Consider the following 17,786-nt stretch of genomic DNA (forward strand, 5'->3'; position numbering starts at 1 on the left):
TAACATGATCAATACAATTTTTTTTCTTTGTGTGTGTGTGTGTGGGTGTGGGTGTGGAGGGGGGGGGGGGGCTAGGGGACAAGGAAACCAAGAACCATGTCAATGCATAGATGGAAGAAGATAAATGACATCCACAGAGCCCACTATGAGAGGAGGAAAGCCATTTCACTTTTAACCCTATGCATCATTTTCTTCCACTTATTATTACTTCATTATTTATTATTATTATTATTATCATTATTATTATTACTATTATTATTATTCCCAAGTCAACTATCACCAAAGATGCTTGTTTCTAGTCTATATAAGTCTCTCAACTACTAGCAATCATCACCATCATTATTATCATTATCATCACTAGTATAACAAAAAATATTACATTTCATTGTGCTCTAAATAGTCTGCCTATAGTGAAAGATGGACAGTGAAGACAATGGCTCAGCACCATCGACCCCGGTCACACCAGGGACACCCGGTGCACTGCTCTTCAGTGGGTTCAGACCGGATAGGAACCATGGTTCAAATACCTTTAGAAAATCACTTCTAAGTAGCTTCAAATGTTTTAGTGTTGAAACTTTGGCTAAAGAAGAAGGCACACTACCTAGTGTTACTTGTTACCTACCCCCTCCCCCTATCTCCCTAGCAAGAAAGGTTAGTCCGATTTATCTGATCCCATTAGTTAACAACAGAATACTGGTGGGGTCCTATAAATTTTTGTTAGTAATAATAATAATAATAAAATAAATGGGTAATTGAATGGTTTATGACTTTATGTAACGGTTTAACAGGTTGGAGCGGAATTCATAGGCACCATGATCTTGATCTTCGCAGGGACGGCTACCGCCATAGTGAACCAAAAGACACCAGGGTCAGAGACCCTGATCGGGCTAGCAGGCTCGTCTGGGCTCGCAGTCATGATCGTTATATTATCTACCGGTCATATCTCGGGTGCGCATTTGAACCCATCAATCACCATTGCTTTTGCAGCCCTCAAACACTTCCCATGGAAACATGTAACCAATATTGACCTACACTTTATATTACTTAATCAAATCAGCTTTTGCCACGTGGCTACTAACTAGATTGTGTTTGATTAGGTACCATTGTACATAGGAGCACAAGTGTTGGCTTCAATATGTGCAGCTTTTACATTAAAAGTGGTGTTTGATCCAATGATGGGAGGTGGTGTGACTGTTCCTTCAGTGAGTTATGGACAAGCTTATGCTTTGGAGTTCATCATTAGCTTTAATCTCATGTTTGTTGTCACTGCTGTTGCCACCGACACAAGAGCTGTAAGAACCTTTACTTCTTTTACTTTTAATATTATTTCCGCCCTCACTTTTGTTACCAAAAACAATCACTCTCGCAGAATTATTATTATTAACTTACGAGAGAAATGAGGAAACATATCTTCCTTGTGACCGAAATCGAATGTATATCTATGATAATTATGCTAGTAAAACTGTAGTGGGCAACATACGTGAAAGTTAACGGTATGGATTATATAATCGGCTAATAAATCATAGTTTAAATTATTTAAATTTAAATTTCAGTGAAAAAAACAAACAAATATCTATGGTATCACTTAATATAGAGCTGACTGACGCCATCCTGGGCTATGAAGAGATATGAGATATGTCAGTGAGCCCGAATACATCGCCCCGAATACATCGCCGTTTTAGAAGACGTAGAATTAAAGTTAGGACTTTTAGGGGATACATAGAGTTTTTGGTTAGAAATGTGTCTCAGTGTCTTGACTGCACGGTCCATTATTCATTATTGTTATCACTTTAATTATTTATTTAGTATTATGGACACTGCTACTAATTTTATTAATGGGAAAATTCTTAAAATGACTCAAAATAGGAGAGAAAAAAAAATGATTTAAAAAGAAACAAGATTTCCAAAATAACTCATGAAATTTGTACTGAGCCGACACATTGATATTATAACCAACGGGATTTACAACCAATTAAAACATGACACTTGGAAAGTTTCTGATATTTCCGACGAGATTTTTAAAAATCTTGGGGTTTTCGTCCATATTTCTAATTTAAATCATTTTGTAAAAAGCAGTCTCTCTAGACGGTTTTTTATATTTCTTGTCTGGTCCGTTCAAATTATGATTATCCCTGACTTTTTCTACATCTTCATCTTCTTCAACAACATCTTCATCATCATCATCATCATCTACTTGTTCTTTTATCTACAACAAATACCCATTTAACATTCTATTATCGAAGCACACCAGGTATTAATCAACAGCAAACTATCAGAACCCAAGTTGCTAGAGTAATAATAATAATAATAATAATAATAATAATAATAATAATAATAATAATAATAATAATAATAATAATAATAATAATAATAATAATTACCACTTGAAGAGCTTCAGATTGCCATGCCTTGATCAATGAGTTAGCGAGCAACTGTAAGTAATTTTCTGGTCACATCAACTGAAGAACGTTCCGGCGGTGGTGGCGTCGGAGATGTCGCCGGAGCGTCGGTATCCATCATATCGGCGTCCATGACGTTATTATTATTATTATTATTATTAATTAATTAATAATATTATTAATAATAATATCAATTTGAAACCTTAGTTCTGTTTCTGGGTTTTGTTTTTGAGTTCTTGTGTATATGTTGCTTTGATTACTAGTTTCTAGTTTTTGTGAAGATAAAGATGAAGATTTGTGAAGATGAAGATGAAAAAGAAAAAAGTTAGGAATAATCATAATCTGAACGGACTAGGTATGAAACATAAAAAAACCGTCTAGAGAGACTGTTTTTTACAAAATGATTTAAAGAACAGATTTGGATGAAAACCTCAAGATTTTCAAAAATACGGTCGGATTTGTCAGATTCTTGCCACGTGTCACGTTTTAGTTGGTTCTACAATCCCGTCGGTTATATTTCCAAAGCGTCGCCTCAGTACAAATTCATTGGGCTATTTTGAGAATCTGGTGACTTTTTGGATCATTTATTTTTTCTCTCTCTTCATTTGGGTCATTTTGGGAATTTTCCCTTTTATTAATGATACGTACTGCTTTTTTATTTATTGTATTTATTTGGTTTTTTCTCCGCCATCTAGAGGTCTAGTGTTTAAACTTTGTGTCACGTTTATTCGATCGCATGCATATGACTTTTGAGCTGGGTCTCTTTGGAAGCAACATCTATGTTTTTTGGGATAGATAAACGGTTTGCCTACATCTCATCAGACGGGCAGAGTCTGCTAATAACTCTGTTGTTAGTAACATTTTTAAGGGATATGGATATGGATATGGTTGTTATTGTATATATTAAGATATTAGTTTTCTTATGCTAACGGTACAAATTGGTGCATTAAATTCAAGCTCACATGCAGTATAGTATACATGAATTATTGTAATATAATTCATGCTAGATCCAAGACAAAGGGACTCATGAGTCAATGATGAAAGTTAAAAACTTAAAAGTCCATGTTCCCTGAAACTTCAATTATATATATTCTAATAATTAACTCATGGTGAGACATATACATGTCAATTTATATTAATACAATTTTTGGACTGTTCTTGATCATGTAGATTTGCCCTCATGAATTCTTATTAGTTTATTACCTGTTGCATGTTGTTCTTAATACTTAAATCAACTTGGATTTGAAAAATATCATCCAAAGATTTGATATTTTGTAGACAAAATGTTGTTTTTTTTAAATTTACGGTATAAATGGGTAGTACACTTTAGTTTATAAATTTCTAGACCCGTCATTGTTGCATCCAAATGGAATGAATATAATCAGATTCTCGTTTTGACACAGGTTGGCGAGCTAGCAGGAATCGCTGTAGGGGCAACAGTGATGCTTAATATTCTCATAGCCGGGTACAAAGCTCAACTTTTTTCTTGCACCACTTATGTTATTTTCAATCATAAAGTCACGAGATAATAAGAATTTGTACTCTTCATGAGAACATGAAGATAAGTGGTATAATCAAGCAGTAAAAATGTAAAATACATGTGTAAAGGCATGGTAACGAGTCAAATTTTGATGTAGAATAAATATAGGCCTGGTCGGGTTGTGTTGACCCGTTGATTAAATTGATTTAAGCAACTAACTAAGATGATATTTTAGACCCGTCTACTTATAGATGTGTCAGTTCGGGTTAGTTATTTTAATAAATATTAAATGTGTCAAATTAGATAAAATAAAAGGAAAATGAAAGTTAAGAATGCGATTAGTCACAATTTCAGTATAGATTATTATTGGTCAACAAACACCTGGTTATTAAAATCCGATTTGTTTTAAACTAATCACATTTTTATAAATAAAATCATGATTTTAATTTCTTCAACCAATATTCATTACATCTAATTTTTTCATTCTCTCATTTCACATATAATATATTGGTCTTAATACAGGCCAGTCACTGGAGGATCAATGAATCCGGTAAGAACTCTGGGACCTGCGATAGCTGCAAATAACTTCAAAGGCTTATGGATCTACCTCACGGCTCCCATCCTTGGCGCACTAGCCGGTGCAGGCATTTACACCGCGGTTAAGCTGCCCGAAGAAGATGGCAATGATCCTAATAAATCTCAAACACATAGCTTTAGAAGATAACCAAAGAAACTCATTTTAAATGATCACCTCTGTGTTGCCATCGGCAGCTACTCATAAGAGCTTATACGTGCTCCATTAAGAAGCCTTCAAATGAAGTGACTGGTACAACGAGTTAATGGAGATTTTATGGGTACATATATAGTTACGGTTATATAGTAATACATGTAATTGTTGTATCTTGGAAGTGTGATGCTTGAAGTGTAGGATCTTTCCTATTAAATCATATCGAATAAATATGACTTCCAGGACAAATTTGTAACACTTTTTAGCGAATCTTACATTGACCTTGTTTCGAAGATCACCTACATAGTCACTGGAAAAACTGGAGCTGTTAAATAGGAGGGGTCGAAAATATAAAAAAATAATATTAAGTTATTAAACATAAAATAAACAAATATTTTTCATCAAATATAAATCACAAATCCTAAAAAAGCATAATTAGTTCTTTTAGTTGGTTTGGTATGAGCTATTAAAACTCATATATTACCACCCCTAAGCCCAAAAATACTATTGGAAGTATATGTGCTAAAATTTATCGAAAATATATGGGCTATGTTTAAAGTTTCTTAGCCCAAACATGAGAGATTGGAAGTCCGGAACCCCTCCTCACCCCTTAAAAGTTCCTTCCATGTCCTTAGTGACTAGAAATAAATGTTTAAAAATTCATTGCAGTTTAATCCAAACAAGAGTTTAAGTTTATGTTGACCAAGTTTGGCTATGATTAATTATGATTTAATTAGTTTAATCCTAATTGATTATCTTTGACTATATGAGTTTAGATATGTGGTAATAAGTTAAGAGTGGGTCATCACATTAGGTTGTTATGTGTTATAGTGTAGTCTTGAAAGTCATGACAACTCTTAACGTAGCAATGTAGCATGGTAGTCTCAAAAAGTCATACCATACATGATTAGGTTTTATGTAACTATGATAAACCAAGTATGTCTATGTTTAATTGGTTATGGTTATGTTTTAGTAATTAAATCTATGTTTGGACTAACTCATGTCTTATTGTGCCAGATAGGGTTTTAAGTTTTAACGGACATTATATCTCTTAGTTAGACTGATGGCGTTAATAGGATATATTAGTTATTAATTGGTTATGTTAGGTTTTAACAAGTCATATTAGATCGTAAATGGTTATAATGGTTTGTACATGTCTTAATATTTAAGACTCACAATTGTTCATAAGAATCCTAATTGGCCTTAAGCGTCATAATCGTCCTTAATAGGGGTTGATGGCACTAATAGGTCATGGTAGGTTTTAGAAGGTTAGATTGGGTTGTGGTGAGTCATATTCAAGTGTAGAATACATATACTATAGACATTAAAGTTAAACACAGATAACTAAACTGTAGTCCCAGTTACGATTACAGGAATGAACTATGCTACCATGAAGATGAACGAAACGATTAATATGGATTGAAGAAACTGCCGATCCAAACCGTTGCGTTCCTTTTTATTATTTCTTTTGATTTTATGGGCTGCCTAAAGTCTAGCTTCTCTTACGAATCAAGTGTTTATTCAGACCGATTAACCGTTCAAAGAAATAAATTAGCATGATTAACTTCATTCCTTATCCTTATGTACCTTAATTGAAGTCCAATATATTTGAAATTGAAACCAAAGTATGTTTGATAGTGTCACACCCGCATCTTAGGCCTAGGAGTGTGACCCAATAGTTGGTACCAATATTGTAAATAAATCAGAGTTCTGTTTATTTGCGGAAGACTTATAAAACTTTAAGGATCGAAAATGTAACTTATATATATAAAAGACGAGATTATAAAATACCCGTTTAAGTTAAAAAAAGTATTACTTGTTTATATTTACAAACCACCATTTATGTTTATACAAAATAAAATCCGAGCCATCGGATATATAAGCACTTCGTCACTCCAAGTGCTAAACTTGTTCACCTGCAAAAGGTAAGAAAATACGTCAGCAACGAATGCTGGTGAACACGCTGACGCAAAATAACTTCTTTTACTTTTTACCCATCGAGACTACGCCTACCTCGGCCCAACATGGCTTAGGAATAACAAAGTCAAATAACACATTATAAACTTGAGCCTCTACTCAATGTCACCTCAGCAAACACCGCAGCGTTCGACTTAGTCAAGTACTTGTAAATATACACATAAGGTCGTACTCCCTGCAGGAGAGCGTCCTACGACCAAGGGTGGTGCGATCATGCCCATACATTGCATATTACCACCTATGTAAGGATCCAGACATACGTATACCATAGCCTAAGGGCTAGGTTTATACCCATAGTTATAACGGTTTTAGGAACACATAGTTCCTTGTAAACAATTTCATATAACAAGTTTAACTCATTTGAATTCAAGTTTAAAAGTTTGGGGGCGTATTCACCTTGTCTCTTTAGGATTGGTTTCACTCACCGTCCAAGGGTCTTTCCCTTTCTTTATCTCGCACCTATAGTACGAGTATAAATATTTGTTAGTCGGATACACGATCCGGCTTAAGACCTTTAGTCTTATATCAATCCTCGATGAACCTTTAGTTCATTTTATTTTACTTAAAAACCTTTAGTTTAAAAGTAAATTATAAACCTTTAGTTTATAATAAAAACCCGACGTTTCTTCTTCTCTAAGAAACGTAATCTTTTTCTTTTATTATTTAAGAATACTCTTTATTCATTAAATAATATTTTCATAACAAAGAATATATACATATATATTTACACACATATATATGCAACCATAATATTCAATACTCGTTCTTTCATTCATTTCTTTGTTATGTTTTCTTTTCTTTTATCGAGGTATCGAGTATAACCTCGACTTAGGGCTTAAGCCTTTAATATAATATTGAATTATATTGAATTCATTATTACGCCTAACCTTAGTGGCGTATAGAAATCTTAGGGACTTGAGCAGCACTCCAACGCCGCTTGATCTCTTTGGTCGTCAAACGATAACGCCAAACTTCAACACTCGATGACACGCTTATCGAGATTCATTGCCATTTCAACAAACATCGTCTTGGTATGTGGGTGGAGGGTGGCACGCACTTTGAGGAAACGTTATACACAAACGAAGGCTCGGGACATGTTTCTCAAAGAATTATGACACGTTTATCGAGGCAAATCGCTTATACGAACTTGGAATTCTAATGAGAGGTTAGAGACAGAAAGGAGTACTGGATTTGGGATGCATCAAATGAGATCCGGGACCTTGCTACGCTGTACGCGATGGGTCCCTGAGCAGACCTATCGCGTACCGCGATATAGGTCTGCTGACGCACAGCGTAGACCTGCCACGTGGCAGACGCCGCTCCACGTGGCAGCAGTGTTGCTACGTGGTGACACGTGGCAGCACCTAGTGCCACCGTGTGCCACGTGGCACACGTGCCACAACGTGTCAGAAGCTCCATCGCGGTACGCGATGAGCTTCTCCTTTTGTCCATCGCGTAGCGCGATAGGACAAGAAATCAGATTTTTCATTTTTAACCCTCAAGTTTAGAATTTGGCAATTTTAGTCCCTAGACATTGGAAAGTTGATACTTTGAACTCGAAATTTTCACGTTGTTACATCCTCCCCGCCTTGAAACAAATCTCGTTCTCGAGATTGCTTTACTCGAACAAGTGTGGGTACTTTCTTTAATTTCCGATTCGAGTTCCCAAGTATATTCGGGCCTTCTACGCGAGTCCCATTTAACTTTCACAATTTTCAAAGTTCGTCTCTTCAATTTCTTTGTTTTCGAATCTTCAATTTTAATTGGATGTTTTACGAATTTTAAATTCTCATTTATTTCTACGTCTTTTAATGGCATAGCCAAAGATTCGTCGGTCAAACATTTACGCAGATTCGAAACATGGAATACATCATGTATTCCTTTCATTTCCTCGGGCAATCGCAAACGGTATGGAACATTGCCGATTCGTTCGAGTATCTCAAAAGGTCCAACGAATCGAGGACTTAACTTTCGTTTCTTACCGAAGCGAATAACGCCTTTCCAAGGCGAAACTTTCAATAATACCTTGTCACCGACATTAAATTCTAACGGCTTACGGTGGACATCAGCGTAACTCTTTTGTCGATCACGCGCCGTTTTAATTCGTTCTCGGATTTGAAGTATCTTGTCAGTGGTTTCTTGAACTATCTCGGGTCCAGATAATTGATTGTCTCCGATTTCAGACCAGCACACGGGCGTTCTACACTTTCGACCATATAACGCCTCGAATGGTGCGGGCTTGAATACTTGTGTGATAGCTATTATTGTACGAGAATTCTATTAGGGGTAAGTGGTCGTCCCAACTTCCACATAAGTTGATCACACAAGCGAGGAGCATATCTTCCAACGTTTGAATCGTTCTTTCACTTTGCCCATCGGTTTGCGGATGATAGGCAGTGCTCAGGTTTAACTTCGTACCAAGAGCTTGTTGGAAGCTTTTCCAGAAATGAGACGTAAAACGACTGTCTCGATCAAATATTATAGATAGCGGTACTCCATGTAAGGCAACAATGTTGTTCACATAAATACGCGCTAGTCTATTCATTGAGTACGACTCATTGATGGGTATAAAGTATGCGGACTTCGTTAAACGATCCACTATTACCCATATCGCATTATGTTGTCGAGTCGTCTTTGGGAGTTTGGTAATGAAATCCATAGTGATTAACTCCCACTTCCAAACGGGAAGTTCAGGTTGCTGAAGCAATCCCGAAGGCTTTTGATGTTCAGCCTTGACTTGCAAGCAAGTTAAACATTTCGCAACATGCGAAGCGGCATCCCTTTTCATTCCATTCCACCAATAGTTTGCTTTAAGATTATGGTACATCTTATCACTTCCGGGATGCATCATGTATTTCGACTTATGAGCTTCGTTCAAGATTTTCTCACGGATTTGATTTGTTCAATGAGATCAATTTGAAGTTCTAGACGTAACGCTCGGACTCTTTTTGGCTTCTCGTATTCCTTACGACTTAAGGCTTCAGCCACAACGTTGGCTTTACCTTCGTGATAAACGGTCTCACAGTCGTAGTCATTGAGCGTTTCCATCCATCTCCGTTGGCGCATGTTGAGCTCTTTTTGGTCGAAAATATGTTTCAAACTCTTATGATCAATGTACACGGTAAATCTTACTCCATAGAGATAGTGCCTCCATATCTTAAGTGCAAAGATTATGGCGCCTAACTCTAGATCGTGAGTCGTGCAGTTCTTTTCGTGTACTTTGAGTTGACGAGAGGCGTAAGCGATTACTTTCTTGCGTTGCATTAGTACGCATCCCAAACCCGAGTGAGACGCGTCACTAAAGACTACAAAATCCTCAGTACCTTCTGGCAAAGCCAAGATAGGTGCTTGGGCGAGATTTTGTTTGAGTATATCGAACGCCTCTTGTTGCTTCGTTCCCCATTCATACTTGATCTTCTTACGAGTTAAGGAAGTTAGAGGAACGATGATTTGAGAAAAATTCTCGATGAACCTACGGTAGTAGCCGGCCAAATCTAAGAAACTTCGAATTTCGGTTGGCGACTTTGGGACTTCCCATTTAGAGATAGTTTCAATCTTAGCGGGGTCCACTTGAATACCGTTTACGTTAATGATATGTCCAAGAAATTGTACCTCGTGCAACCAGAACTCGCATTTCGAGAACTTGGCGTACAACTTCTCGGTTCTAAGAATTTCAAGAAACGTTCGAAGATGAATTTCATGATCATCCTTAGACTTAGAATAAATGAGTATGTCGTCGATGAAAACGATAACAAATTTATCCAAGTAAGGCTTACAGATTCGGTTCATCATATCCATGAACGCAGCTGGCGTATTAGTAAGTCCGAATGGCATAACGGTGAACTCATAATGGCCATACCTTGTTCGAAAGGCGATTTTCGGAATATCTTCAGATTGAACTTTGAGTTGGTGATAGCCGGAACGAAGATCGATTTTAGTAGCTAGCACCTTGAAGTTGGTCGAAAATATCATCGATACGAGGTAGTGGATATCGGTTCTTGATTGTGACTTTGTTCAACGCACGATAATCGATACACATTCGCATGGAACCATCTTTCTTCTTGACGAATAGAATTGGCGCTCCCCAAGGCGACGAACTCGGTCGAATGAAACCTTTCTCCAAAAGTTCATCGAGCTGTTTCTTCAACTCCTTCATTTCGGTCGGCGCTAAACGATACGGAGCTTTGGCGATCGGAGCAGTACCAGGAATAAGATCAATCCTAAACTCTACTTCACGATCGGGAGGAATTCCAGGAAGTTCATCAGGAAAGGCGTCAGAAAAGTTAGAAACAATAGGGACGTCTTTGATTTCTTTTGGCTTTGATTCTTCAGTGACGTAGGCCATGAATGTGAGGCATCCTTGATTCAAACATTTTTTAGCCCTAATCATATAAATTATGCTAACTTGGCCAGCGTCTTTGTCCCCTTCTATTCGAATTGTTCGTTTATCGAGGGCTTGAAGTTCAATAGTTTTGCTATTACAGATGATACGAGCATGGTTATTGGATAACCAATCCATACCAAGTACAATATCAAAGACAGCCAGACTCATGGGTAACAAAAAAATAGGCAGAATATAACCAGCTAGAAGTATTTTTCCTTTTTCAAGGGCTTCGGAGATCTTAACGATTTCGCCACTAGCAGTTTCGACGCTTAGAGTTTTATTTAATTTTGTTAATGGTTCGTTTAATAGACTACAAAAACTATAATCTATAAAACTTAGATTGGCACCTGAATCAAACAAAACTCTAGCATAGGTGTCGTTGACTAGAAACGTACCGGTTATGGTTTCCGGCATATCAGCGGCCTTCTTTGTGTCGAGTACGAAGACTCGAGCGTTTCCTTTCTTGTTCTGGCCACTTCCACCTGTACCACCAGCAGCGGGTTTGTTCTTTGGGCACTCGAAACTTATATGGCCCATTTCTTTGCAATTAAAGCAAGTCATCTTCTTCTTCCAACAATTGGCAGCATCATGTCCCGTACGATTACAGGATTCACAGACTTTAGGAAACGGGGCGAAATTACATCGACCCTTGTGGTACCTCCTACACGTCTTGCATGGCGTAGAATTGTTTCGGTTTACGCCCTTGCTTCTAAAGTTGGAACTTCCTCCAGTCTTTCCTTGAGCAGTTGTTGGTGTCACCTTCTTGTCCTCTTCTTTGTTGCAGACCATGCCGCCTATCAAGTAACCAGCCAACTCCATTGCAGAGTCAGCGGTTTGAGGCAAGTGTGATCTCACCATGTCGCAGATTTCCCAAGAAAATCCCCATATGTATCTTGTGAGTTTGCTGGACTCAGGGTTAACCAGCTGGGGAACAAGGCGACAGTACTCGAGGAATTTGGTATTGTACTCTCGGAGGTTTGTCCCTACGACCTTATGATTGAGGAATTTTGTTTGGATCTGATCGGTCTCGTGCATAGGACAAAACTTTTCCATCACCATGGCCTTAAACTCATCCCATGTCAGGCCGTACATTACATCTCTTCCCTTACTCATCAACAGCGCATTCCACCACTCATGCGCTTCCCTTTAAACATAAAGGCGGAATATTGGATCTTTTCCTCCTCAGAGCACTTACTCGTGATAACAATAGTTTCCATCTCCTCGAGCCATCTCACGGTTGTGATAGCTCCCTTGTCACCATGGAACTCTTTCGGTCCATAGTATTTAAAATCCTTGAACGAACAACCACTTATCTTGAGTTTCTTGAACTCACGTATAACTCCATTGTCGGCGTTAGATTCATGAAAACTACCCTCCTCATGAGAGGGTTTCAGACGGGATTTCACGGATTTCTAAGGATGAACGGAAGGATTAACAGTTCGGGAATGTTTGGTTTGTCTAGATTGAGATCTAAACTTGGTTTCTTCCCTAATGGCTTGCTTAATCATCTTTTGGATTTTATTCATGTATTTTTCAGGAATTTCTTCCTCTCGCTCGTTCTCATTTTCAGGGCCTTTCCCCTTATCTTTTATCTCTTTCTCTCTATGAGCATTATTGTTGTTACTTTGTTCAGACATATTTCTCTTTCTTTTTCAATTAAGTCAGAAATTTTAACAACATTTCTTTTATCAAACACACACTTTTATTTATTCACATTTATATATATCACAAGGATATATATATTTCATATTACACATTAGTATATATATCGTTTCAACGATATATATAGTTTGCCCTATCCTTATATAAGAACGTTTCAAATGTTCTTTATTTATACACATAACATACAGGACTATTTTTATACACATAACTTCACATCGTATTCCCTCATCTTCAGTTCTTCAAGAACTTCTTCACAACCTTCGTTAGTTTGTTGCATTTACGAAGGAGTGTTTCTCCAACTTTCTTCTTTTTCTTCTCTTCCTCATCTACCTTCTTCCTCCAATCGTCGGTTTCGTGCAGTGCACGATCCAGATGTTCTTCATATGATTGTGGGACTACATTGGGGTATCCATACTGCGGAGGTGGGTCGCGGTAACCTAGTGTCACCATCTCGTAGTGATTCCTTGGTTCTGGATACGGAACATAGTCCATGTCAGATGAAAGGTAGAGGAAGGTCTTGGCAGCTTGGTTCTGCTCTCGGATCTCGTCGGCTTGCTCTTGAATTTATGGAATTTCTCCTTGAAATGGTGGGAAGCTTGACGAAGCTTGATTCCTAAGTTTCTCAAGGTGCTGGACATGTGGATCCACAGAGCCATAGCTTGCGTTTTGGGAAGTGAGTGATCCTTCCATTGGACTTGACATCTCATGAAGGTTATCAGGATGCTCTTCTTCCGGTTCTTCTCCAGACTCCTCCTCGGTTTCTTCATCTTCTTCAGGATCTTCCTCCTCTTCTGGTTCTTCTTCCTCTTCCGGTTCCTCCTCTTCTGGTTCATCTTCCTCCATGGGTTGTGTAGTTTCATTGTTTATTGGGATCATCTAGAAAGTCTCAGAAGGCATCATTATTCTCATCTTGGGTCTACGGGACGGTCCTTCACCATTGTTTGGTTGGGAACTAACTTTTTTGAAGGTGGAGCTTCCCGCATGCCATTCTTGTTGTTCAGAGAGATATTTCATCCACTCGGAGGATGGTTGAGAGTTTGGTAAGTATTCGGTTGGATAATATTGTGGTATCTCCGAGGGTTGGTAAGTGGGGATCTCTGTTGGATGGTATGTCGGTACTTCGGAGGGATTATACATCGATATTGTCGGTGGATGGTAGCTTGAGTGTCTTGGTGACTCAATTCCTTGTTTTGGTGGACCATCGGGAACATCTATTGGGTAGTGTCTACTTCCGGGGTAGTATACGGGTTTGGACAAGTCTCGTTCCATATCTTGGTCAAAGTATGCTTCATAATAACCATCGCTCATATTGTCTTCGGGGTAAGGTTCGGCAATTCCGACTTCCTTTTCCTTGCGCACAAATTCTTCTATGTGAGCTTTGAATGACATCTATTAAGGGTGGTTTAGAATGTAGAGAGGGAAAGAAAGGTTACCAGCCTATCTTATCCCTAAAACACATAAACAATTATTTCCTATACTTGGATCGAAGCTTGGGTATTGTTTTATGATACCCAATTCGCTAAGATCGATGGCTCTGATAGTACGAGTATATTATTTCCTATCTTATCCCTAAAACACATAAACAATTATTTCCTATCTTATCCCTAAAACACATAAACAATTATTTCACTCACCCTCCAAGGGTCTTTCCCTTTCTTTATCTCGCACCTATAGTACGAGTATAAATATTTGTTAGTCGGATACACGATCCGGCTTAAGACCTTTAGTCTTATATCAATCCTCGATGAACCTTTAGTTCATTTTCTTTTACTTAAAAACCTTTAGTTTAAAAGTAAATTATAAACCTTTAGTTTATAATAAAAACCCGACGTTTCTTCTTCTCTAAGAAACGTAATCTTTTTCTTTTATTATTTAAGAATACTCTTTATTCATTAAATAATATTTTCATAACAAAGAATATATACATATATATTTACACACACATATATGCAACCATAATATTCAATACTCGTTCTTTCATTCATTTCTTTGTTATGTTTTCTTTTTTTTATCGAGGTATCGAGTATAACCTCGACTTAGGGCTTATGCCTTTAATATAATATTGAATTATATTGAATTCATTATTACGCCTAACCTTAGTGGCGTATAGAAATCCTAGGGACTTGAGCAGCACTCCAACGCCGCTTGATCTCTTTTGTCGTCAAACGATAACGCCAAACTTCAACACTCGATGACACGCTTATCGAGATTCATTGCCATTTCAACAAACATCGTCTTGGTATGTGGGTGGAGGGTGGCACGCACTTCGAGGAAACGTTATACACAAACGAAGGCTCGGGACACGTTTCTCAAAGAATTATGACACGTTTATCGCGGCAAATCGCTTATACGAACTTGGAATTCTAGTGAGAGGTTAGAGAGAGAAAGGAGTACTGGATTTGGGATGCATCAAATGAGATCCGGGACCTTGCTATTTATAGACATTATTTTGGTCCCCATCCCTGTACGCGATGGGTCCCTGAGCAGACCTATCGAGTACCGCGATATAGTTCTGCTGACACACAGCGTAGACCTGCCACGTGGCAGACGCCGCTCCATGTGGCAACACGTGGCAGCAGTATTGCCACGTGGTGACACGTGGCAGCACCTAGTGCCACGTGGCACACGTGTCACAACGTGTCAGAAGCTCCATAGTGGTACGCGATGGGCTCCTCCTTTTGTTCATCGCGTAGCGCGATAGGACAAAAAGTCAGATTTTTCATTTTTAACCCTCAAGTTTAGAATTTGGCAATTTTAGTCCCTAGACTTTGGAAAGTTGATGCTTTGAACTCGAAATTTTCACGTTGTTACAGATATTTTTTTGTGTTTGAGCTCATACTTAGCTTAATTTCTTCGTATAGCTAAAATTGGTTAAAACGGTAGGTAATTTTAGTGTTATCACTTATCAACATGATTTAAGTGTTGTTGGGTTAACTTGATGATTTAATAAACAATCTTATTTATTAATGAGCTAGGAGATGTCAGAGAGAAGACTCGTTTAATAATATGTTTCGTGTTTTGTCGGTTACACTATAGCTCTATTTGGGCTATACTATACATATTAGTTAATTGGGCTTGGTGTTTTATAACACAAATTGTGGACTTGAATTCAAAATGAGTTTAGAAGTCATGAAGCAAGTCCAATTAGAGGTGAAAAAAAACCAAAACCGGAACCAGATCCGATAAAAATACCCGTAACCGTTTTTTTATACCCGGGTTTTCAAAACCCGAACCGGTACCCGACCCTACCTGTAGGGTATGGATAGGGTATGCATTTCATCATCAAAACCCGTACCTGGGACCGGACCCGATTTGTACCCGGTAATACCCGAAAACCAGAACCGTTTCCATACCCGAACCGGGTTTTACAAATACCCAGAACTTGGTTTTTCAAATACCCGATCTATACCCGAGAAATACCCCAAAAACTAATCCTAAAAGGTGCAACCCCTTAGAAAATTCAATATACATCCGTAAAGCCATAAAAACATGAAAATATGGTTTTTTCAATAACTAGAAATAGGGTATTCAAATATCCAGTTTTAGAATACTCGGTTCTATACCCGACCCGAACCCGATACATAGGGTATGGTTTTAGAGACAATACCTGAACCCGAACCCGACCCATATATGGCCAATACCCGGTCATACCCAAACCCGGTTCCATATCCGAATCCGGGTATTGAAAAACCCGATTTGTGCACCTCTAAGTCCAATTGGCCCTAGAAACCATAAAACTTGGGCTTTGAGTTTAGATTACAGCATGGGCCGGTGGCAAAAACGAGAATATTTAAATACTATTAAATCAATACAATGTGGACACATGGCCTTCAACTAGGCTGTCCACATTGGCAATCCAGTCAGCAGTTTCCTATCTCAGATTGTCTAATATTGCGCCACGTGTCCGGGTCTCCATATTGACAATTAAACAAAACCCGGTTTTTTTTCACAAAAAAAATTATCTCCACCATCGATTCTCTCTCTAATCTCCCGATGATTTTACCAACCCTAATTCCGGCGGCAAGATCTACAATCTATTCTACCTTTGATATCCACCATGAATCCTACATCCGTCGTTCATATCCACCATGGAACCTCTACATTATTTATCAACAATACGAGCCCTATTTGTGACCTTTGTATTTGAACCGATTGGATACATCAAAATAGTGGGATTTGATTATCAGATGATTATATTGAAGGTAACTATCAATCCAATTTTTCAAATACAGTTGTTTTATTGTCAATCGTTAAGGCAAATCTGTCATACGCCTATTTTATGTTTACTGATGTTACTGATTGTTTCAGTTAGTAAATAATTTTTTTGTTTAATGATTTCCACTTATTCTTCCTGCAAAAGTTTCCTTGAATCCATAATAAACTTCCGATTTGTTTATATATTTCTGTAGAATTTATATTTTTCTTTATTTGTCTCAGTAAATAAATTTCCCGGCTAACCTGTTCTTATATTTTTGTTATTCAAATATTTATATTTGAAATTTCGGCTAATTTCCATTCAATTTATTTTCCCGTTGGTTTTTGTATTGTTATTGAAACATAATTTTAATTAATTAATTTTTATCCGACCAATCTTCTGATCTATTTGTGTTAAATTTATAATTTATAATTGTTTTATTTGTTCGATGTTAATTATGATTTCCGGCTAATTTCCGTCTAATTTAATTTTCCGGCAACTTTATTTTTAGTTTTATCAAATAACAGAAACTTTTAATTTTGTTAAGATTATAAGTTTAGTAAGTTTTCTAAATCATAATTGTGATTTTGTAAAACAAACTAATCATTTTAAATTTGGCGATAATAACAATGATTAAGTAATTAAGTAAACAATTAATGATTTCAGTAACTGATTTTATTAATAAATTATCTAACAATAAAATAAAATAATTAGAACCATAAATATCGAAATTAGTAAATAGTAAATGTGATATTTTAATTTTGTTCAGACTATTAGTTTAGTAAGTTTTTAAATAATAATTGTGATTTTTTGAAACAAAGAATATTTTTTCAAAGAATCAATAATAACATAATTAACTAACTAATTTATGATTCCCTTCACTTTTTCCGTTTACCATAAAATAATTCTAAATTAAGGAAAATATTAAGGAATATTTTCAAAAAACACTTTTCATTGTGAAA

At 37.1% G+C, this 17,786-nt stretch overlaps 1 protein-coding gene across 1 annotated transcript; it reads left to right on the plus strand.

The window, feature by feature from the left end:
* The first annotated feature begins 260 nt into the window (after positions 1–260).
* On the plus strand, positions 261–4,809 carry LOC143608537 (aquaporin NIP6-1-like). Its single transcript, XM_077083555.1, has 5 exons — positions 261–651; positions 789–1,013; positions 1,098–1,292; positions 3,803–3,864; positions 4,402–4,809. Exons 1-5 carry the CDS (start codon positions 418–420, stop codon positions 4,601–4,603), a joined length of 918 nt encoding a protein of 305 aa, XP_076939670.1. The 5' UTR covers positions 261–417; the 3' UTR covers positions 4,604–4,809.
* The last annotated feature ends 12,977 nt before the right edge of the window (positions 4,810–17,786 follow it).

This window comes from Bidens hawaiensis, unplaced genomic scaffold (assembly GCF_021521415.1).
Source record: "Bidens hawaiensis isolate Kalapana, Puna unplaced genomic scaffold, B.hawaiensis_p1.1 tig00419396_1, whole genome shotgun sequence".
Lineage (NCBI taxonomy): Eukaryota > Viridiplantae > Streptophyta > Magnoliopsida > Asterales > Asteraceae > Bidens > Bidens hawaiensis.

Coding starts and splice junctions, on each gene's coding strand:
- LOC143608537 (XM_077083555.1), top strand. CDS start 418: ATGGACAGTGAAGACAATGGCTCAGCACCATCGACCCCGGTCACACCA. Junction 652..788: donor CTATCTCCCTAGCAAGAAAG/GTTAGTCCGATT, acceptor ACGGTTTAACAG/GTTGGAGCGGAATTCATAGG. Junction 1,014..1,097: donor AACACTTCCCATGGAAACAT/GTAACCAATATT, acceptor GTGTTTGATTAG/GTACCATTGTACATAGGAGC.